Source organism: Hyla sarda, chromosome 12 (assembly GCF_029499605.1).
Source record: "Hyla sarda isolate aHylSar1 chromosome 12, aHylSar1.hap1, whole genome shotgun sequence".
NCBI lineage: Eukaryota > Metazoa > Chordata > Amphibia > Anura > Hylidae > Hyla > Hyla sarda.
In genome coordinates this window covers 24381360-24405168 of record NC_079200.1, presented here as the reverse complement: position 1 = coordinate 24405168, position 23809 = coordinate 24381360, and the positions used below count along the sequence as shown (strand labels likewise).

The 23809-nt window shown below is 45.0% G+C and overlaps 1 protein-coding gene across 1 annotated transcript in view; it reads left to right on the top strand.

The window, feature by feature from the left end:
- The window catches only part of IGFBP4 (insulin like growth factor binding protein 4), a 79893-nt gene extending 56996 nt beyond the window's left edge, over window positions 1-22897 (top strand). Inside the window, exons 2-4 of the mRNA XM_056548450.1 lie at window positions 14992-15146; window positions 16079-16207; window positions 21472-22897. Of these exons, the coding sequence (XP_056404425.1) occupies window positions 14992-15146; window positions 16079-16207; window positions 21472-21606 (419 nt within the window). The 3' untranslated portion in view covers window positions 21607-22897. The remainder of the gene's footprint in view (window positions 1-14991; window positions 15147-16078; window positions 16208-21471) is intronic.
- Window positions 22898-23809: the final 912 nt, after the last annotated feature.

Genomic DNA, 23809 nt, shown 5'->3' with positions numbered 1-23809 from the left:
GATTAGGTCCGGAGATCTTGCTGAGGTAGCAGGGAATTGTATGAACTATCCGTCTCTAGCGCAGGCTTAGGCCTAGTAATTTGTCTTGTAAGTTGCAGAGGTCCTACCTCATCCAGAGTCAGCAACCCAAGAGCAATGATGCTGCTTGCTTGGCAGCGCAGGAACAAGATAGCGATCAAGATGGCGCAGCTCCCTTATATGGGCAGGGGCTGGCCGTTTTGGATTGGTCCAATCAGCTGTCATCGTTACAATGGATTGTGGGTGATCACATGTCATGAGAACCACCAAAGGTCCTTCAGCAAACCATAGAGTTCTGCAACTCGGTCGCATGACCCGCAGGTCCTACGACGCGAACAAGGCAAGAATCTTTAATAGACATATTTACATGTTTATTTACATAAATATTAACTAACTAAGGGGTGACGAGGAGCTAGCTAAGGTAGAGGACCTCCAGATGTTGCAAAACTACAATTCCCAGCATGCTCTGTGTTGTAGTTTTGAATCCTCTGGAGGTCCGCAGGTTGCAGACCACTGCGGCCTTCGTCATCATCCCCCCCCTCATCATCACTGCCTGTCACCGCCTGACCACTGCGGCCTTCATCATCATCCCCTTTTGTTTTGTACTCACCTCCCCTCGGCGGGAAGTTAGGGGCTGGTCCGGGCCATCTATGCTGCAGGGACCGTCAGGTGTGGAGAGTTAGTTGTTGCGGGCTGTCCATTTTCACCGGGGGGGTCCTCTTCTCCACGCTTCGGGCCCGGACTAGTGACGTTGCCTTGACGACGACGCACAGGGACGTTGCTCATGAACGTCCCTGTGCGTTGTCATGGCAACGTCACTAGTCCGGGGCCGGGCCCGAAGCGTGGAGAAGAGGCCCCCCGGTGAAAATGGACAGCCCGCAACGACTAACTCTCCACACCTGACGGTCCCTGCAGCATAGATGGCCCGGACCAGCTCACCCTAACTGGAGGTGAGTACTGGATGATGACTAGTGTTGAGCGGCATAGGCCATATTCGAATTCGCGAATATTCGCGAATATATGGACAAATATTCGTCATATATTCGCGAATATTCGCATATTCGTTATATTATCGTTTTATTTTCGCATATGCGAATATTCGCGTATGCGAAAATTACCATAAGTGAAGATTAACATACACAAATTTAGCACGCGCGAAAATTCGCATATGCGAAAATTAGCATGCGCTAATGTTTGCATATGCGAAGTTTTGCACGCCAGTCTCACACAGTAGTATTACAGCCTTCTTCACACCATACAAGCTGGAAGCAGAGAGGGGTGATCACTGTTATGTGTACTGTGAAGAAAAAAAAAAAAAAAAAAACGAATATTCGTAATTACGAATATATAGCGCTATATTCGCGAAATTCGCGAATTCGCGAATATGCGATATTCGCGAATAATATTCGAATTGCGAATATTCGCGAGCAACACTAATGATGACGAAGGCCGCAGTGGTCTTCAAGCTGCGGACCTCGAGAGGTTTCAAAACTACAACACCCAGCATGCCCGAACAGCCGATGGCAGTCCGGGCATGCTGGGAGTTGTAGTTTTGAAACCTCTGGAGGTCCGCAGGTTGAAGACCACTGATGAAGGGATTGACAGGTGGAGAGTTCACTCAAGTATAAACCGAGGGGGGCGTTTTCAGCACGAAAAATCATGCTGAAAAACCCGGCTCATACTCGAGTATATACGGTAACTTAATGAAATACTATTTTATGTGAATTCATTTGTTATGGTCTTAAGTGTTTTGGTGTGGATAGTTTTGTGGACCATACTATATGGAATCTCAGATTGCCATTTTCTTTGGGTAATCCCTTTCTATCCTGTTCCCATAGAAGTGGGCCCCCAATCTGCCAAACCCCACATTAGTTGCTATGGCTTCTGTTTTGGTAAATATGTACTTAGTTGTGCCTATCACTCACCTCTTGATACATTTATCATGAGCATAAGACAATAGGATCAACCAATAAACTCTACAATGGCTTGTTTTATACTGGTGTAATATACGTGCATTTTTCAGTCCGCATTACCACTGCTAGTCCCAGTTTTTGATGCTTAAAGGGGTATGTTTACACGCGTGTGTAAAATTCTGAACTATCAAAATATATTGTTAATTATCCCGTGCAGTGAACGTCGTAAATGTAAAAATAAAAAAAATAAATAAAAATTGCTGCTTTTTCATCACATTTTCTTGTCATTTTTGACGTAAAATGTACAGCGTAAAAACAAAACCTTCCACAATTTGCTAAATTGCATTTTTCTTTTTAATTTTCCCACATACATAATATTTTTTTGGGTTGCGGCCGTACATTTTATGGTAAAATAAGTAATGTCATTACAAAGTAAAATTGGTGATGCAAAAAACAAGCCCTTATATGGGTCTGTGGATGGAAATATAAAAGAGTTATGGTTTTTAGAAGGCGAGGAGAAAAATGCAAAAATAAAATTGGCCTGGTCCTTAAAGGGGTAATCTGCTGCTCAGCGCTTGGATCAAACTGTTCCGAACGCTGGAGCCAGCACTGGGAGCTTGTGACGTCATAGCCCCGGGCGTGACGTCATGAGGGGGCGGGTCTATGACGTCACAAGCTCCCGGACTTTATTAAATAGCAGGGGCCTGGGTTGAAATCTATAGGAAAAGTTTTTTTTTTTACAATACAGTGGTCCCTCAACATACAATGGTAATTCGTTCCAAACGACCCATCGTTTGTCGAATCCATCGTATGTTGAGGGATCCGTGCAATGTAAAGTATAGGAAGCTGTACTCACCTGTCCCCACCGCTCCGGACCAGGTCCTCACCGCTCCCGATGCTGTCCCAGGGGCTCCCGATGCTGTCCCGCTGCTCCGGTGTCTTCTTCACGATCCTCTGGCTTCTTCCGCATCTTCTGCAGGGTCTGGGCCTCGCTTTCTGGTGACGTTATTACGCTGCTGCACCGGCGCGGCGTGCGTAGTGACGTAATAACGACGCCGTAAAGCGAGGCCCGGACCCTGGAGAAGATGCGGAAGACGCCGGAGGATCGCGGAAGACGCCGGAGGATCGCAAAGTGGACCCGGATTAGTGGGAATAGGTAAGCGAACCTGCCCGGGATGCTTAAACTGCTATCCGGCAGCAGCTTAAGCATTTTGCGCTGTCGGATAGTACTTAATGCGATGGCCCCCACATATAAAAGCTGACATCGACATGCGATGGCCTCTGAGAGGCCATCGTATGTCGCTTTTATCATATGTCGGGGCCATCGCATGTCGGGGGGTTACTACTTTAAAATTATATTTGTCAATATTAACACTTTGGGGGACAGGTTTGCCTCTATTCATACATGCTGGTTAATGTTTGTTTGCAACAGCGACTGTGGGCCAGATATGTGCAGCAGGCCAGGAAAAATACAGCAAAATAACGCCGGCCTTGATACATGACCCCCTCTATACCTGTACCATTCAAAAAATAAAATAAAAAAGGAACTCCATCTTATACGGACTTGATCCAATTTACTTGTAGGAGATTGGGGTGCCCTTTAACTGCAGAAATAAGATGTAAAATTCATGTCAACTAAAAATTGTACATACTCCAAAATGCGGCTGCAAGCTGAAAAGGAAACAGAGAGCCTTGATCCGACCGGTTACCAAGCTCCATTATTGGTCCTAGAAATGGTAATGTTTACAGACCTGAAGATTTATGACGGAGGGTAACTCCATTTCCAACATTAAGTGTTATTCCTAAAAGTGAGAAGGTCTGGGAGTTAATTACATAGCGATGGATCTCCGGCTGCCAGCGACAGGCCATTTGGAAGGAGTCTGCTTGGAAAAATCAATATAAATATTATAGAGATGGAATGTGTTGAAATCACCCTCTGTAAAAGAAAGTAAGTGTAAGTGTCGTATGGGGTGTGAGATGCAGGGCAGATGGCATTACCCTAGGGGCAGATGGCATTAACCCCTTGTATTTGTGACACCAAGGCGTGGTTTATCCTCTATACCACCCGAAGGTATACCGCTGGATCCTGGGCTAGGCATGGGGGCAATAATGACTCCAACGCCAAGTTACGGACAGCTGTAGTTTTACTGACTAACAGATGGTACAGTCTATACAGTTCAGCCAGGCCCACGAAGGTGACGAGTGACTTCAGAGCCCTTAAGGGCTTGATGGGACTTTTAGTAGAACGGGACAATTTAGTGCGCCTTTTATTATTGGCACCTTTTCAAAATTGTGGATAAATAAGATTGTTTCAAGCATATGATGCTCCTTTAAACTCCCCTGGGGCAAGCAACAGTGTGGGTAATATAAAAATCATACCTGAAAGCAGATAAAAAGAAGAGAAGTTCACTTAGTATTTGCATTGTGTATCTGTGTGTGCCACACTAAGCATGAACAACAGAAAGAGGAGAAGAGAATTGTCTGAGGACTTGAGAACCTTTGGTTCTGGAGTCCATCTCCAGAGATCTAGATTTGCCTTTGTCCACAGAGCACAAAATTATCAAGAAGTTTGCAATCCCTGGGTGTGGACAGTGAAAAATTGATGAAAGGTGTCAACGCAGGATAGTCCGGATGGTGGATAAGCAGCCCCAAACAAGTTCCTAAGATATTCAAGCTGTCCTGCAGGCTTAGGGCGCATCAGTGTCACGCGAACTATCCATCGACATTTAAATGAAATTAAACAATATGGTAGGAGACCCAGGAGGACCCCACTGCTGATACATTTTGCCAAGTCAAAATCCTTCTGGGAAAACGTCTTGTGGACAGATGAGACCATGATAGAGCTTTTTGGGAAAGCACATCATTCTACTGTTTACTGAAAACAGAATGAGGCTTACAAAGAAAAGAACACTGTACCTACAGTGAAATATGGTGGAGGTTCAATTATGTTTTGGGGTTGTTTTGTTGCCTCTAGCACTGGGTGCCTTGAATGTGTGCAAGGCATCATGAAATCTGAGGATTACCAACTTATTTTGGGTCGCACTGTACAGCCCAGTGACAAAAGGCACCCAGAAATGGATGGCAACAAAGCACTGGAGAGTTCTGAAGTGGTCAGCAATGAGTCCAGATTGAACTTGAATCCAATTGAACACCTGTGGGGAGATATTAAAATTGCTGTTGGGAAGAGGCGCCCTTCCAAAAAGAGAGACCTGCTGCAGTTTGCAATGGAAGAGTGTTCCAACATTCCGGCTGAGAGGTGTAAGAAGCTTATTGATGGTTATAGGAAGAAACTGATTTCAGTTATTTTTCCAAAGGGGGTGCAACCAAATATTAAGTTAAGGGTGCCAATAATTTTGTCCAGACCATTTTTGGAGTTTGGTGTGACATTATGTCCAATTTGCTTTTTCCCTCCCTTTTTTTGGTTTGGTTCCAATACACACAAAGGGAATAAACATGTGTATAGCAAAACATGTGTTACTGCAATCCTTTTCTGTGAGAAATACTTCATTTCGTAAAAAAATTCAGGGGTGCCAACATTTACGGCCATGACTTTAACACTCTTACATATATAACATAGGGATTATATACATTTACAATAAATAGATGCAGGTGTGGGGGGGGGGGCAGGGGACATGGCAGGAGGCTACCTGACAGGGCAGCAAGGATATGGGGTAATACCTCCTGTACTGGGCCACCACAAACTCTCCCTCTTAAACACAGCTGTCCTCAGCGACTGGTCCTGGAGGACGGACGACTAACAGAGGCCACTGGGACCTAGTGAGAACAGTTCCTGGGGCATATTGGTGTAATGTCCTTCACAGGTCTGATTGTGGGAAACAAAACAAAAACAAGTCCATGTGGCACTTGACAAAAAATGTCCATACATGCTCTTTGGGGTAAACATGTGGGATTCATTTCTCTTGTAACTGCAACTTCAACACAATTATGACACTTGAACACATTTGTGTGGATTGGGCTACCGAAGGCTATCCACCCAATGCCTTAGCTGCTGGGGCCCCTCGGCACTAACCACTTCTCCCCAGAACTCAGTAGGTAATTTTGTACTATACAATAAAGTTACCTTTCCATACTGTACTCTGTCACTATTCGTGTTTGACTTATACTTCAGGGGAACCCTCTGGCCAGTAGAGTACCCTGCACACGTGGACAGGAAGAAATGTTAGCCATATATACATTTGATGATGATGGTGGACTGGGAGTATACGTTTTGCTACAGTCCTAATCTAGACATTACATATGGCTAGACTAAATTAGTTATACTTAGACTGACTATGTGGTACAACTTTATACAATATACTGTTACTTACTGTACCTAGCTGGTATTTGTCCTTGTGTCGACCTTTGGGACCTGCGCAACACCATCTCTGGAGAGTCTGGAATTCTTGCGTCTTCTGGAGCTCTTGGAACTTCTGGAGCTGCGGCTGGCTCTTCCTCAGCGAACTCAGGAGCTGGTATGAGTTCAGGACTTACTGGAACCAGAGTCGCTGGCAGCTGTGCTGGAGAGGCTGGTGACAGAGTTGGTACTCGGGAGACTGGTGTATAGGCTGGAGCTAACGGTGACAAGACTGGGACTGGTGTGGGTACTACTGTGGTTTGAACCAGCCCTGGAGTTGGTGAGACACAGAAGATTGCAGGCTGACTTGGAGAGAACATGGGGAAATCCATAGAGGAGTGGATTCCCTCGCCTGGGACGTACTCCCTTGCCAGTCTAATAGCTGGAGGAGGTGGTGCTGGGAGCACTGGTAGATCTTCTTTCAGACATAACTTGATACGGTTTCGGTGGACAACTTGCGGCTCATGCCCAGGCTTTTGAACCTCATATACATCAGATTCTGGATAAGTTAACGTGTACGGTTCTGTCTCCCAAATAGAGTCTAACTTGTGGGTCCTTAGAAACTTCCGCAGCTAGACTTTATCACCCAACTGAAGTGTTTTGGCAGAACCATGACGGTTATAGTCCTCCTGTTGTCTCTGTTGGGCCTCACCCATCTTCTTGCTGACAATTTCCTTGGCCTCTAGGATTCTTCTCTGGTGGTCAGAGACCCACTCCAGGGAGGCTTACGGAGAGTTGTTGAACGGGACTTGAAGCCCAAATGTTCGGCTTTTAAGTAGCGGCCATGTCGCCCAATCATTAGGTAGAAAGGGGTGTACCCCGTAGAATAGTGGACTGTGTTGTTATAGATCCCCAATAGTTCGGTCAGTAGTCGGGGCCACTCTTCTTATCTCGACACAGAGGCTGCTCGCAACATGTGGATTTGATTAATGCGCTCACAGAACCCATTCCCCTGGGGATGGTAAGCAGTAGTCTGGAGTTTTTTGCAGGCATGATTGACACAGCTCTTGGAAGAGTTGGGCCTCGAAGGCCATCCCACGGTCTGTTAGGACAGACTCTGGACACCCAAGGCTTTGCACCCATCTGGGCCGCTGTATTGACTGTAAGGTTTTTAACTGGTACAACGACAACCCATTTAGAGTAGTGATCCACTATGGTGAGAGCATAAGTGTACCCGGACCGGGTAGGAGATAACTTGGCATGGTCTAGCACGACCAACAGGTTGGGCCTTTCAGTCTGGATGGAATGGAGGGGTGCTCTTGCGTCCTTCCACACATTCTTGGTGACATTACAGACAGCACATTCACTGCACCATTTCTGAATGTCGCTCCACATTCCGATTCAATAGAATCTTTGCCTCACAGTAGCTTCGGCCTTGTGGACTCCAAAGTGTCCCGACTGGTCATGGTATGCGTTGAGGACCATTGCCGCATCTCTTCGGGGAACCAGAATCTGATGAAGTTGACCACCAGAGACCGGATCCAAAGAATTTCGGCACAACAGTCCTTTGTGCAAAAACAGTCACTTCCTCTGTCGCCACAGACATTTCAGCTCATAATCACACTGGGCCCGGCGTAGACGGATTGCTACCTTTTTCACCAGAAGGTAGTCAAACAGATCCCCAATGACTCGACTTTCATCTTGAATAGTCTTCCAGGTCTACAGGTCTTCTTTAACCTTTTTTGGACCTGGGTTCACCATCCATCAGGGCGGTCATAACATTCTTGTTCACGAACCATTGATAAAATTGGGGCTTCTCCACATCTTCCCACACATCTTTAACAGGTGGTTCTTCGCCAGGGGTCATCCGAAACAGTACATCAGCATTGACGTTTGACTTGACGCTTCTGTACTTGATGGTGATATTGTAATTGGCTCGTCTTGAAGCCCATCGCTGTTCAATGGCAGTGTTCAGGTGGGCCAACAGGTTATTGTCCGTGTAGACAGTAAATAGCGTGGCAGCCAAATAGTCTTTGAACTTTTCGGTCACGGCCCACACCAGTGCAAGAAGTTCCAACTTGAATGAGCTGTAATTGGCATCGTTCTTCTCTGCTCTTCGCAAGTTGCGACTGGCATAGGCAATTACTCGCTCTTGTCCTTCCTGGACTTGGGACAGGACAGCTCCCAGACCCCCGAAGCTGGCATCAGTATACAGCCAGAACGGCTGACTGTAGTCTGGATACGCCAAGACGGACACTAGGACACTGAAAATTCAGATGGCCCAGGCACCTTTCCATCAGGCGCTGGAACGTAGCTGGGGCATTGCACAGCCCAAATGGCATACTTTTATCTCGAACAGTCCCATGGGTATCATGAAGGCGGTCTTCTCCTGATCCTCTATGGCCATGGGCACTTGCCAATATCTGCTGTTAAGTCCAGGGTGGAAAAGTAAGCAGCCGACCCGAGGGCTGTGAGTGACTCCTCGATCCTTGGCAGAGGATAAGCATCTTTATGTGTGACATTGTTCAGTTTTCTGTAATCAACACGGATAGTTCCGTCTTTCTTCTTGACCAGGACAAGTGGCGCCGCCCAGGGGCTCTGACTTTCTTGAATCATGTTTGCCTCTTTCATGTCAGCCAGCATGTTCTTGACAGTCTGATACATGCCTGGCGCAACCGGACGGTGTCTTTCCTTGATAGGTGGGCTACCATCTGTGAGGATGCGGTGCTGGATCATTGAAGTATGCCTGAAGTCTGTGGGGTGCTTGCTGAAAGCCTCAGGGTACCTCTTGGCAACATTAATGATTCTGTTGACTTTCCCATTGGTGACATTGACGAGGGTTCTCACAGCTCGAACAAGAGGACGATCTTCCAATTGCATAGGTTCCAGCAGGGCTTGATAGTCCCTAATCTTGACTCCTGGATGTGCACGACTCCAGATGATGGTCTCTGTGTTGGGTTGTAAGGCCACCGACCTGATGTCTTGAACTCGTACTCTGCATATTTCACCTTGCTTGTTGGCAAACTTCTGGTCCGCCTGTAGAACTTTCAAGTGGTGCTGTGCAGCCCGCTGGCCTGAAGAGAGGTATGCAATGCATCTAACACTTCAGTGAAACAATTCTTCATAATGTTCATCCCCAATATAAACTCAGCAGACCCCATATCTGTCACATTAGTTCCAATCACTCCCTGCCCGCTAAGTACGTGAATAGTTGGCTCTCAGTATCCATGTCTGGGGACTGGTTGCCCATTATTTGCAACTACTCTGAAGTTAACATCATCAGACCCACACACAATAAACTAGCATCCCAATGCTGATAGAAAACACTTTTAGGTATAGTAGACATTTGTGACCCTGTATCTATCAATGCCTCCAATGGTACACCTTCTACAACAATTTTTATATAGGGGCAGGAGGTGACATAAAGTGAAAGTCCTGACTGAGGTCGTTCGGGGATTGGACCTGATGACTGTTTTCCTGAGGCTGGTCCTCGACCTCAGGGGAAATTTGTTTACATCCCAGCACTGCATTTTCCAGTAAGTGCAAAAGGGTCTTTGAGTCCCCGAGGGTCTATTGGGCAGAGGGTTGCGGTAATTGAAATTGCAGAGAGCAGGAGCAGGGGTAGGTTTTCTAGGCAGGGGCGGTTCACGGACAGGTGCAGCGGCCCGGGTGGCGAGCTCCTTCACAGCCATAGTCAGTTGTTCAATGTCCTGCCTAACACTCTGTAAATCTGGGGTGGCTGGCAAAGTAGAGGACACTGGGGCAGGGGCTGGTGACGGTGGTGGTATAGGTCTGGCTACTGCCCCTAGTGGCCCTTGAATGGGTGTAAGGGGTGTACAAGCTTCCTCTAACTCTGTGCCGGAATCAATCACTTGGATAGCCAGTCTTTTGAAAGCGGGGAATGACATGTTGGGGTTTTGGACCGCTAACATTCTTAGCTGGGCTTTGTCCCACTTATTATGAGCCCCATCAATAAATCTGTCCATTAACACCTTGTTGTCCTGCTGAGGAGTTATACCATCTAATTTTTGGACAGTCTATAGGGCATTCTGTAGGGCTACAGCATACGCTTTCAAGGTCTCACCTGGCTTTTGTCGCCTTTCATACAGCCGGAGACGTACCTCTGATGGAAAATGTGACTCAAATACCTGGTACAGTCCTTCAAAGAACTACTCTACAGTTGCCTTCTCGGAGTCTGGCCAGGTGCTGACTTCCTCCAACGCTGGGCCCTGTAGCTGTCCTGTGGGCAATTGCATCTGTTGGTTAGGAGGGAAAGGATAAAAGACAAACAAACTCTGGATCCTGTCTTTGAAATCCCTCAATGTGAAGAGGTCTCCATTGTAGGTAGGGAGGACAGGGTTCCCCATGAATACTGGTGCAGGCACTGGAACACCATGACTTTTGATGTTGACTGCAGGCAAGGAGGGCAGGGCCCTGGCTACTGAAGCTGGTGATGACCTCGCTGTAAGAGAAATAAGGTGCGTTCCCCTTTAAGAAGCCTAATGTAATGCTGCAGCGGCTCCAGTTTGACTGATGGGGGTACTACAATGGACACTCCCCCTCTTTTTTTGCAGGTACCCTGTGATGAACAGTCTTGCGTCCAGACTTGCAGACAGTAACGTGACAATAATGACCGATTCGGGCACCGGAGACTTGATACTGATGATCGGTGGTGGTTGCGGAGCCTGTGATACAGCGTGGCTTTTCGGGTGACTGCCGGAGACGGGCGCAGCAGCCGGTACCTCCAAGATGGCTGCGCTCAGGGAACTTTCTGTCTAGATCCATTCAGCAAAATCTTCTCCTGTGCAACACAGCGCAGCTTTTTGGTTCCTCCTCACTTGATTGAAGAGGCGTCACTGCTGAGGACTGTCGGGGCGGAGCTGCGACCGCTTGTGCATGTAGGAACCACCGGAATAAATTAACCCTTTCAGGTACCACCTCTATGCAGTTCACACAGTTCACAGTAGCAGATAGCAGTGTTTTCTTCACCTCTGCCTCTATTTCACAAGCGCCTTGGGTAAAACACTTTTCACTGGCAAAGTCCCGTACACTTTCTGGCACAATTTTTGTCGCTCGTGCTTTTTACACTGCAATACTGGACACAGTTCAGACTGGGGGAGGACTTTTCGCATAAGGCGCACACCCGTATCCTGTTCGTAGGACACCAAAAGTTGTGGTATGCAGGGCAGATGGAATTATCCTAGGGGAAGATGGCATTAACCCCTTGTATTTGTGACGCCAGGAGGTGGTTTATCCTCAATACCACCTGAAGGTATACCGCTGGATCCTGGGCTAGGCATGGGGGCAATGATGACTCCGACGCCAAGTTACGGACAACGGTAGCTTTACTGAGTGACAGATGGTACAATCTATACAGTGTAGTCAGGGCCCACGGAGGTGACCAGTGACTTCAAAGACCTTATGGGCTTGCTGGGACTGGTAGTAGAACGGGAGAATTTAGTGCAGGCCGCACTGACTTGACAGATGACTTGACTTGTGACTGACAATGCTGTGACTGTAGCTGACTTGTAGCTTGTGGCTGCAGGACTTGACTTGAGGCTCCTATGACTTCAGACACACTCCTAGACTCGACTGCACTTGACCTCAGCTTAGCAGAAAGAAAGAAAAGAGACTCCTCCCAGGGCTTTTATGGGGGAGACTCTGGTGGGATCCCATTGGTCACCCTTAAGTCAACTGGTCACTGATACCTCCTGGGTAAAGATTACATGACAAATCACATGGTAAACAGTCTTAAAGATATAACATTCTTGCATAGGGATAGGGCATAAGATGTATATAGCGGAAAGAAACTTTGCTGCCTTTTTTCCAGAAAAAAACAATGACGCAACCAAAGGTTGTGTGTAGTATTGCAGCTTAGCCCTGTGGACAGGTGTGGTGCTGAGTATGAATGTTTAGGAGGCACAGAAAGAAGGTTTTAGATGATGAAGAGGCACCGGGGTTTGTATTATAGGGGGTACAGCAGTGCCCCCCACTGCTGTACCCCCCTATCATACAAACCCCGGTGCCTCTTCATCATTCATCTAAAACCTTCTTTCTGTGATAACTGTTGAAGAGGCACAGAAGAGGGGATTGTTTGGATGAATCATGAGAAGGCAAGGAAGGGGGTCGTGTGATTAGGGTATGATAAGGGGGTACAGCAGTGTGGGGGGGGTGATGAATGTTGAGGAGGCACAGCATGGGGGAGGGGAAGGATGAGGGGTTGTATGGATGAATGATTAGGAGGCACGGGGGGATTAGGGTATGATGAGGGGGGACAGCAGTGTGCGGCGGTGGGGGGGGGTGATAAATGTGTTAAGGAGGCACAGCAGGGGGGGGGGGGTTGGGAATGAATGGCGCCAAAATGGAGCTTCGCTTGTATAGGCAGAAATCCTTGCACCAGCCCTGTTTGGGGGGCAGGGGCTCAAGTAGAAAAAAAGGGCACTTCTAATTATAAAATGTTTGTGAAAACCTTACATATGTTAACAAACAATTCCTGAGGTAAGGGACATCCAGCAGTCATGTCAGCTGAATAGGACCTGCTTTACCCCACAGAGGTCCCAATCAGTGAGGGCATTCTAGGGCAGGTGCATTAAAAGGGCAGGGGCTCAAGCCCCCTTTTGAGTCTATGTGTGCACGTCCCTGGTCAATCAGACTGCAGCATAGAAAACAGAGAGGAGGGGGTTACGGAGCAGCCTGTGGTGATTGGCTGAAGAGATCCAGCACAGCACTTCAGACTCAGGGAGAAAGTGTATGCATGGTGAGTTAGGGCGGGCTCAGTGCTTTGCTCGGACACGGACACGCCCCTTTCTGAGCAGTGGATGTCAGAATGAGTAAGCAGCAGAACAGAGGGATTTGTAAGCCAAATACAGACGATAGACACATAAAAAAGACATGTAAAGAATCTGCATGACCTAGTGAGTAACATATATAAGCATTATTTTTTTTCTGTGATATGACAGGTACGCTTTAAAGACTGTGATCTGTAAATCATGTTATATGGGAACTTTAAGAATGTTTTCTAGGGTTGGGGAATTTCCTGTTGATTAGCAGTGCAGAATGTACTATGCAAATCCGCAGCATGTCACAGTACAATGTATATTCATTGACAATTTACATTACAATATTAATTACAATATTAGAGCAAAAGGATATGTTTATTGGGGGAACCCTGGGGGAACCTTGTTGGATGTGATACGGTTGGGATACATGGAGTCATACAGGTTCCATATGGCTTCCTGCGGCACATTTGCCCACAGATGTTGCTGTATATCCCGCATACTTATAGGTTGTTTGGGAGGGCACCAGGCTATGTTTCCACACAGGTTTTTTTCTGGTGTTTTTTTTTAGAAAACTTCCACTGCGGTGTTTGAGCTAAAGCCAGAAGTGTATTCTAAAGGAATGGGAAATATAAATAAAAAGGGCTAATATGTCTCTTTCCTATTGGATCCAGTGACTTTAGCTAAAAAAATGCAGTTTTCCAAAAAACACCAGAAAAAAACTGTGTGGAAACCTATTCATACACACAGATCCGCAGTTGAAAAATTAGCAGTTAAAAATATGTAAGAATTGCCTTGTAAAACCGCAGTTGTGGATCTGTGCGGACATTACCCCAACAGCGACATAGATGGCAATGCATTTTCATGCAGAAACATCTGAAAACAATGGGTCTCTGCTAATGTCTCTGCGGAATTCTGCACAGAAATTCCATTGTGTGAACATAGCCCCATACTGCTGTAAAATGCCTGTTGGATGCCCTGCCATTAGAGGCTACGCCTGTGGCCACAGGATGTCCTGCACATATCGCTGAGCTGATAGTGTCCCAAACACAATCTGGATTGGTCACTTAGGACGATACAGTTCCAGTTTGTAGCAGTCCAGGTTTCTGGTTCATGACACTGCAAATGAAGGCAACAGTGGCTGGCTGTCAATGGTAGAACATGTGATGGATCATTTTGTGATTGATGTGTGTGCTGTCATATACCTATGGCTCTAAACACCTCCTAACAGCTTGGACAGAACACCCCAAGTGGCGGGCATCAAAGTAATCATCCTGCTTCCCTCACTACAATGATGCTTCCCCCTCTGACAGTCTGTCAGCTGGGCAAAATGCCTTTAAAGGGGTACTCTGCCGCTAGTCATGTCATGCCCTATCCAAAGTATAGGGGATAACCTGTCTGATCGTGGGGTCCGGCCACTGGGGACAACCGCGATCTCCGTGGCGGCACCCCAGGTGTGAACCATGCCGGATGACTGGTGATCATGGCCACCATGCCCCCTCCATTCATGGCTATGGGAGGAGGCATAACTAGTCATCACACCCCCTCCCATGGACATGAATGGAGGGAGTGGGGCGTGACGTCACGATCATGGAAGCTTCCACCAGACTTCCGTGACCGTAATGTCGCAGTGCTGGTCCGGGGATTGAGGGGGTCCCAGCAGCTGGACCCCTGGCGATCAAACACGTTATCCCCTATCCTTTGGATTGGGGATAACATGTCCCATGGACTTGCATTGAGGCGGCGTGGTCACGAGCGGGCGTGGCCATAAGACATGAGCCTCAGGCGCTGTACCCGACGCTCTAAACGAATGCCGGGTGCAGCAGGGAGATCTCGTGGGGTCCCACCTATCATTTGGATAGGGGATGAGATGTCTAAGGGCAGAGTACCCCTTTAAAAAACTGTAATGGTCCCCAGAGTTTATGATCTCCCATCAATGGGTGTGGATGAAATACTTATAACCATGAATCGTATGCTTTTCTTTTTTCAGCCGAAGATGACTACCCAAATATCAGTTTAAATCCATGTCCTACAAATGACAGGATCTGCATCCAGAAAGAGCAGGCAAAAGCGAATCGGAACGCAATGCAGAAAATGAAGAAGTACTCAAGCCAAAAAACTGTCAACAATCTTCCTGTCCAAATGGTGAGAGGAATGCATGATGCTACCAGATTTAGCATAGTCATGATGAGCGTAATTAAGCTTTGGCTTACAATGAGAATTACTGTATTATTATAACATATCCCGCAAAGAGCTTAAAGAATAAGTTTAAAAAAATTGATGTTTGTATTGCAAAAACAGTGCCTCACCTGTTAAAGGGAATGTGTCACCATTTTATTTTTTTTATAAATAAAATTGTTCTATCAAGATAAAGCATTTCATTTATGTATTTAGTTTTAGGACAATGTAGTTTTAATGTTATTTATTAATAAAATGTGTACTGGCGGCTGCCATTACTGTTGCCTCTTTGTGGTGTGTCACGTCACAACACCTACACAGACGCTTTATGGCAGGCACAAGGCATAGGAAAGTTAAGAATGAGAGTGTCTAATAGAGAAGCATTGACTGCTTAATGCACATGTGCATAGCACAGGCTAGGTGAAATGAAAGGGGGAGTCAGCACCATTTTCTTAAAGTCCCCGAGGAACAGTGACATATTAAGAGATATCTAGTCTGTCCTTTACCACTCTTCAGACACCAACAAAATGGTGACAGTGGAATTGAAAAACTACAAAACAAGTTGCTTGCTTTCACCAGATCCCTCATGTTAGCTCCCTCTGCTGGTCAACAGTGGGAGATATGACAAGTTATTATAAAATTTTTCATATTATGTGACAAGTAAATGTAAAAAAACATTTCCTAAAATATTTTAAAAAAACGTGTAAAAAAAATAATATTCACATTTGGTGACACATTCCCTTTAATAGGTTGAGTGGGATATTGCAATACCAGACACAACCTAAGTGTGGTGCTATATTTTCAAAGAACGCAGCCATAGTTTTCTCATTCTGAACAACATTTTTAAACAAAATAGTTTTTTTTGCTGGTGCTTACATTTTATTGTTGTTTTTTCCTAGGGTACGTGCCAAGTGGCATTAAGTATAGCACTAGAGAGATTGGCATCTCTCAGGACCAAGACACAGGAGGACTTTCTAAATTACCCAATCCCAAATTGTGACCGGGATGGAAACTTCAACCCCAAGCAGGTATATTACCATTATCATACAGTGAAAATTATAGTTTATGTTAACAATTATTTGTCCTATTATAACCTGATTGTCAATACTGACTTATATACAATCATTGGGGGAGCAGTTGCCCATAGCAACCACTCTAATTACATTTTTCACAGGCCTTTTTAAAAATGAAAGAAGCTATCTGATTGGTTGCTATGGGCTCCGTCTCTATACAGGTTTTGATAAATCTGCCCCACTGACAAAAAATAACGCACCAAGAATGAGTAAATTAAACTTTTTATGTGATAAAGCACATAAGGATACATAAGTAGCGTTGCCACCTTTCTTGCCAGCCATGCTAATTTGAATAATTCATTATATATATGCGTAACATCACAGGATACACATATGCGGGTAAAATTATGTCCAATTCTGACCCCTATAACTTTTTTATTTCTCCTTATACCTGTATGAGGGCTCATTTTTTGCGCCCCGATCGGTCTTGTTTTGATGTGACTTTTTGATCGCTTTTTTTTATTATTCGGGAGTTGCAGTTAGTTACTAACTACAACTCCCAGCATACCCTGATACAGCCTGTGGCTCAGCAACTTCCCTAAACAAAAACTACAACTCCCAGCATGTTGGACTATATACAGTGGGGATAAAAAGTTTGGGAACCCCAGGTAAAAATTTTTATTAATGTGCATAAAGAAGCCAAGGAAAGCCAAGGAATTTATAGCATGCACTGCCCCCTTTGCAAAGCTGACACTTGCCAGTGTCATGGATTGTTCTCTATCATCATCTGGGAAGACCAGGCGATGTCAATCTCAAAGGTTTTAAATGCCCAGAATCATCTGACCTTTCCCCAACAATCAGCACCATGGGTTCTTCTAAGCAGTTGTCTAGAAATCTGAAACTGAAAATAGTTGACGCTCACAAAGCTGGAGGAGGCTATAAGAAGATAGCAAAACATTTTCAGATGTCAATATCCTCTGTTTGGAATGTAATTAAGAAATGCAGTCATCAGGAACAGTGTGAGTTAAAGCAAGATCTGGAAGACCAAGAAAAATATCAGACAGAACAGTTTGCAGGATTGTGAGAAAAACAATTCAAAGCCCAAGTTTGACTGCACAATCCCTCTAGAAAGATCGGGAAGACACTGGAGTTGTGGTACACTATTCCACTATAAAGAGATACTTGTACAAATATGGTCTTCATGGAAGAGTCATCAAAAGGAAACCTCTTCTACGTCCTCACCACAAAAATCAGCATTTGAACTTTGCAAATGAACATATAGACAAGCCTGATGCATTTTAGAAACAAGTTCTGTGGACCGATGAGGTAAAAATTTAAGTTTTTGGCCGGAATGAGCAAAGATACGTTTGGAGAAGAAGGGGAACAGAATTTAATGAAAAGAACCTCTGTCCAACAGTTAAGCATGGGGGTGGATGAATCATGCTTTGGGGTTGTATTGCAGCCAGTGGCACAGGGAACATCTCACGAGTAGAAGGAAAAATGGATTCAATAAAATTTCAGCAAATTGTGGATGCTAACTTGATGCCATCTGTGAAAAAGCTGACTTTAAAGAGAAGATGGCTTCTACAAATGGATAATGATCCTAAACACACATCAAAATCCACGGGGGATTACTGAAGGTTTTGCCATGGCCTTCACAATCTCCTGACCTCAACATCATTGAAAATCTAATCCGTAGAAAAGAGAAAAGAAAACCAGGGCAACTCACCAAATACGTAAACTTCAAGCTTCTTTATTGATCCATGAAGGGTATAAACAGTTCAAGACACGGGTGGACAAACAACAGGGGGACGTTCGTTCGGGGCTACGGTGCCGTTTCGCAAGATATGCTTCAACTGGCCCACATCGTCTTCCAGTTGAAGCATATCTTGCGAAACGGCACCGTAGCCCCGAACGAACGTCCCCCTGTTGTTTGTCCACCCGTGTCTTGAACTGTTTATACCCTTCATGGATCAATAAAGAAGCTTGAAGTTTACGTATTTGGTGAGTTGCCCTGGTTTTCTTTTCTCTTTTCTACGGATTGTTTGCATTGGACTTTGCTATTACCAGTGAGCACCATCAGACGTGGTTGAGCCAGCAGAGGCATTGGATGTCAGGTGCTAATAATTAAGGAAGCAGTGCCGAGTTTGTTCTTTTCTACTATTTAATATCATTGAAAATCTATTGATAGACCTTAAAAGAGCAGTGCGTGACAGACAGCCCAGAAATCTCAAAGAACTGGAAGACTTTTGTAAGGAAGAATGGTCAAAGATACCTCAAACAAGAATTGAAAGATTCTTGGCTGGCTATAAAAAGTGTTTACAAGCTGTGATACTTGCCAAAGGGGGCAGTACAAGATATTAACTCTGCAGGGCGCCCAAACTTTTGCAGACACCATTTTTTTGTTTTCTGTTATTTTGAAAGTGTAAATGATGGAAATAAAATCTAACTTTTGTTGACATATAAGAATGTCTATTCTGTAATTTGATGCCTTTTGGAGATTTTTCCATCTTTCCTTGGCTTCTTTATGCACATTAATACAAATTTTTCCCTGGGGTGCCCAAACTTTTGATCCCCACTGTAGCAGTATATAGTATAGGTCAGTGTTTACCAACCAGGGTGCCTCCATCTTTTGCAAAACTACAACTCCCAGCATGTCCAGAAAGCCGACCGCAACTCCCTACCACAGCATTGGGCACAAGTGGACTTTGCAAATGTACTGTGTGAGTGCTATCCTCCTGTTTTTCTTCTTACTTCCTCTTCAATTATGATCTGTAAATTCTTGCCTTTTTTTGGCACATATGGTCATTCGGAGATCCTTAGACATCTCCGTCTGAAGCTGATCACAAAGGTTAGGTCATCTTAAGAGGGACTTGTGCCAAAATGAAAAAGAAAAGCTAATGTGGTGGATTTGGTAAAATGTCTATTTCAGAATATTCTTGCTAAAAATGGTCACTCACTAACTCACTCCCCCCTCCCATTGAGTTTGAAACAATGGGGGAGATTTATCAAAACCTGTGCAAAGGAAATGTTGTCCAGTTGCCCATAGCAACCAATCAGATCGCTACTTTCATTTTGCAGAGGCCTTGTTGAAAATGAAAGAATCGATCTGATTGGTTGCTATGGGCAACTGGGCAACTTTTCTTCTGGACAGGTTTTGATAAATCTCCCCCAATGTGTATAAGATGGCGCCTGAACAGGGACTACACCCAAGATGATAAGACCATGTCCTGGGTGAGGAATGCCTGTAGATAGAAGAAACCAATCACAAGGACAGTTATTCATGACGTGTTCCAGACTATAAAAATACTTGTAACTGTTTTAAATACAGGAAGTATCATTTTCTGAACTGTGTGTGTCAGTGTGATTTCTTCTCTTGTGCATATGCTGATCCTGATACCTAATTATACAAAGGAGAGGCGCTCCCTGTGGAGGATCACATGTGCTAATGCCGGACAAGGACGGGGATACAGATTGTCTCTTACCTGCTCCGGTTGTGTACCGACATACACAACAATGGTCAGCACGTGTAGAAGGAAAGATTATTGTGTTTGTCTGCGGCCTTCCCATAAAAACTTGTATGATTCAGTGAACTTCTTAAAGAGTAGGGATTCTCAGCCACTGACAGGAACAAAGAGGCTTCAGGTAGGTAGGTTCAGGTATAAAAAGCTTTATTCAGCCAAGATGGAACGCGTTTCACTGCGCAGGCGCAGCTTCCTCAGGAGGCTGCGCCTGCGCAGTGAAACGCGTTGCATCTTGGCTGAATAAAGCTTTTTATACCTGAACCTACCTACCTGAAGCCTCTTTGTTCCTGTCAGCGCCTGAGAATCCCTACTCTTTACGAAGTCCACTGGATCATACATTAAACCTAAATAGGAAGGGGGCAGATACTCATCTGATATCGGGTCAGGTTCAGATCCATTTCACTAGCAGTCATAAATTATTGCGCAACATCCAAATTGGTATGAAAAAGATAAACAATTAGAGGAACTTGTCACCAATTTCGTGCTACCTCAACCATGAGTCATTAGGGCATTCCCCTGTGGCTCCTGCCTACCGTGCCGGCCTTGTTTGATAAATCTTTCCCTATAACCAAAAGATCTATCTATATTAATGGGGTGTGGAGAAGCCAATAAGAACCATTTTGTGGTTTTTGTCTATTCCTTTTTTAAAGGGGTATTCCATGAAAGAACATTTTTTTTTTCATATCAGCCGGCTCCAGAAAGTTAAACAGATTTGTAAATTACTTCTATTAAACAATCTTAATCTTTCCAGCTTATCAGCTGCTGATGTTGAGTTGTTCCTTTCTGTCTGACCGCAGTGCTCTCTGCTGACACCTCTGTCTGTCTCAGGAACTGTCCAGAGCAGGAGAGGTTTGCTATGGGGATTTGCTGCTACTCTGGACTGTTCCTGAGACAGACAGAGGTGTCAGCAGAGAGCACGGTGGTCAGACAGAAAACAAAAACTCAACTTCAGCAGCTGATAAGTACTGGAAGGAGTACGATTTTTAATAGAAATAATTTACAAATCTGTCTCATACAAGGTATTTGACCTGGCACAGTCACGATAATGTTCAATTACAGAGTGCTCTCCTGTTGGCAAACAGGTGGCTAGCAGCTTTATCTATATATGTGCCTCAGTATGATGCTTCTCGAATACAGCAGAGCCTTCAAAACCATATCCACATAGAGAAAGGAACAATTTCGGAGCACTCACCTCGGACACCAATTTAGTGTGCAGAAGATTCTTTATTCGGGATTACAATAGCAGGTACATAGCAGGGAGGTGGTGAGATGGAACAGGAGCGGGTCCACCGGCTGAATCCACCCGCTCCTGTTCCATCTCACCACCTCCCGGCTATGTACCTGCTATTGTAATCACGAATAAAGAATCTTCTGCTCACTAAATTGGTGTCCGAGGTGAGTTCTCCGAAATTGTTCCTTTCTCTATGTGGATATAATTTACAAATCAGTTTAACTTTTTGAAGCCAGTTGATATGGGAAAAATTTTTTTTTACATGAAATACCCTTTTAAATTGTTCACTATCTCTCACAGGTTTTACCTGTTTAGCTAAAAAAGTGCACATTGAATTCTAAACTTACTGCCATAACACATAGATAGCTTTTAGGATAGGTTTGGACAACCTAAAAAGGATCATCTTAAAGTACCGTTTTAGAAGTCCTGATAAAGACAAGCTTAAAAACATAACTATATCAGGAACTAAAGTGCCATAAAGAGATAAGTATGACTGACTTGCTTCTTAACTTCTTTTTTCATAGTGTCATCCAGCTCTCGATGGGCAACGTGGAAAATGTTGGTGTGTTGATCGGAGAACCGGGGTCGCGCTGCCGGTGCCTTATGATTCTACTCATGATCCGGACTGTCAATTGACCTTAGAGCTCATCAGAAAATAGTCGCAGGGCTACTTTTCCACTTGAAATCCACCTCACCACATTATTCTAATAAAGGAGATCTATCACTAAGTGGGGGCACATGAAATCTTCTTAAATTTTAAGAGACAACATCATTCTTTTCCTGAGGAACCTACAACTTTTTGAAGAACATATTTCAGATAAATAGGAGTGAACATGGGCAGGAAACTTGACATGCAATGTGGGTGGGTGTTTCGGTGTTTGAGAAAATGCATTCTATTGTTTTTTTTCTATTTAATAATCATAAGTAAGGCGGAGTCAAGTTTGTGGGATAGAATTTAATGCAGTGTAGATGGGGGGTCAAGTTTAGAAGCTTTCGATGAGCAAATTGAAGTTGTTTAGAAGACTTGTGGCAACACAGTGTCTGTAGAATGATGAGGTTATATTTTTGGTTTGTTTCTTCTACATGAATTGTGGAATTGTGGAATTTAATCCCAAATCATGGGACATGTTAACACCCGCCCTATGCTCCACCCAACAATGTTCCCGAAACAGCCTAGAAATGCCTCTTTATGCAGATCTAACTAGATGTCTGAGCACTCCAACTCCTCCTCTAAGCTCTGAGTGACAGCTCTAGTGTCCAATCATAGAATTATCACTCAGTAAAAAGGAGGGGCTGGAAAAGCAATAATTGCACAGAACTCTGTGGGCATTTAGCATGAATGGCCCGCCTTCTGGACACTTCCATTAAAGGGGGCTTGGAACATAACTAGAGAGTTTTTTTTATCATGGAACCTGCATAATGGGAACTTTAGGTATGTTTTAACTCCTCTCCCCATCCTACATGTGAAATTGTCAGCAGTACTTAAGGTTCAAAACTGCTGACAGATTCCCTTTAAGAGTGCGTATTATTAGAATGGATTGTGGGTCTCACTAACAGTATAATCTGTGACAGTCATAGCTGTCATCATGCCTATTCTCTGTGGCTAAAAGTGCCCATGCCTAAAATGCCAACTTTGGTGGGATAGACAGTTGATGTTGTTGCAGAGAAGGGTCAGGCGTATTGGATTTTCACTACCTGTACCTTTTGTTCTTGGATATATAACCTGGCACCCATGCTGTCCAGCTGTGGCTTACCCTTCCCCATAGAGAAAAATCATTGTATGGGGAAGTCACGAGAGAGACGACTGTTAACCGAAGAAACATTTATCCAACAGTTGTTGAAAGTGCATGGCCAACTTAAAGGGTTACTCCACTGGGCAGCATTCGGAAGTAAATGTTCCGAACACTGTTTTCACGCTGCGGGGGTCACCCGCGCCCCTCGTGACGTCATGACCACGCCCCCTCAATGCAAGTCTATGGGAGGGGGCGTCACGCCCCCTCCCATAGACTTGCATTGAGGGTGTGTGGCCGTGACATCACGAAGGGCAAGGCCGACCCTCGACAGCGCAAAAACAGCATTCAGAACATTTATTGCCGAACGCTGGCCAGTGGAGTACCACTTTAAGCCAGCATTGGAAGTTCATATCATACAAGGGGTTGACCAAACATAATTTAAGTGAATGTCTATTTTTCACTACCATTTAGTTTACTGTGTATGTCCAACATGTTCAACAATTATGTTAATCTTCTACTTTGGGTAGAAGAGGAACAGCGCCTTAGCTCCCTCTAGCTGTGGGTGAAGGTAGCCAGAGTTTTATCATTTAAAGGGGTTGGACTAGGAACAACAGCTATCACATATACACAGGATGGAGGATAAATGTATAGTTGCATGGGGTCAGACCACTGGGACCACCACCAATTATAAGAACCCAGTCTCCTGTTCGAATGGAGCAGTGGTCATGGGCGTACACTACCACTACTCACTGTCTCACTGAAAAAGATAGCCGAGTGCTGTACACATGGTCAGTGAACAGAGTGCAGACATATGGCCCTTTATAGAATGCTGCTCAGAGATGGACTTGTGATTGCTTGTGGCATCATCAATGAAACTTAAAGGGGTACTCTACCCCTAGACATCTTATCCCCTATCCTAAGGATTGGGCATAATATGTCTGATCACGGGGGTCTGGCTGCTGGGACCCCCCACGTTCTCCAGGCTGGCACTTTGGTGCTCTGGCTTCGGGCGGCTGTGTTCTTCATGTAATGCCACACCCCCTCCATTCATGTCTATGGGAGGGGTGTGGCAGCTGTGGTTGAGCGACCACAGCCGTCATGCCACCTCCCATAGACATGAATGGAGGGG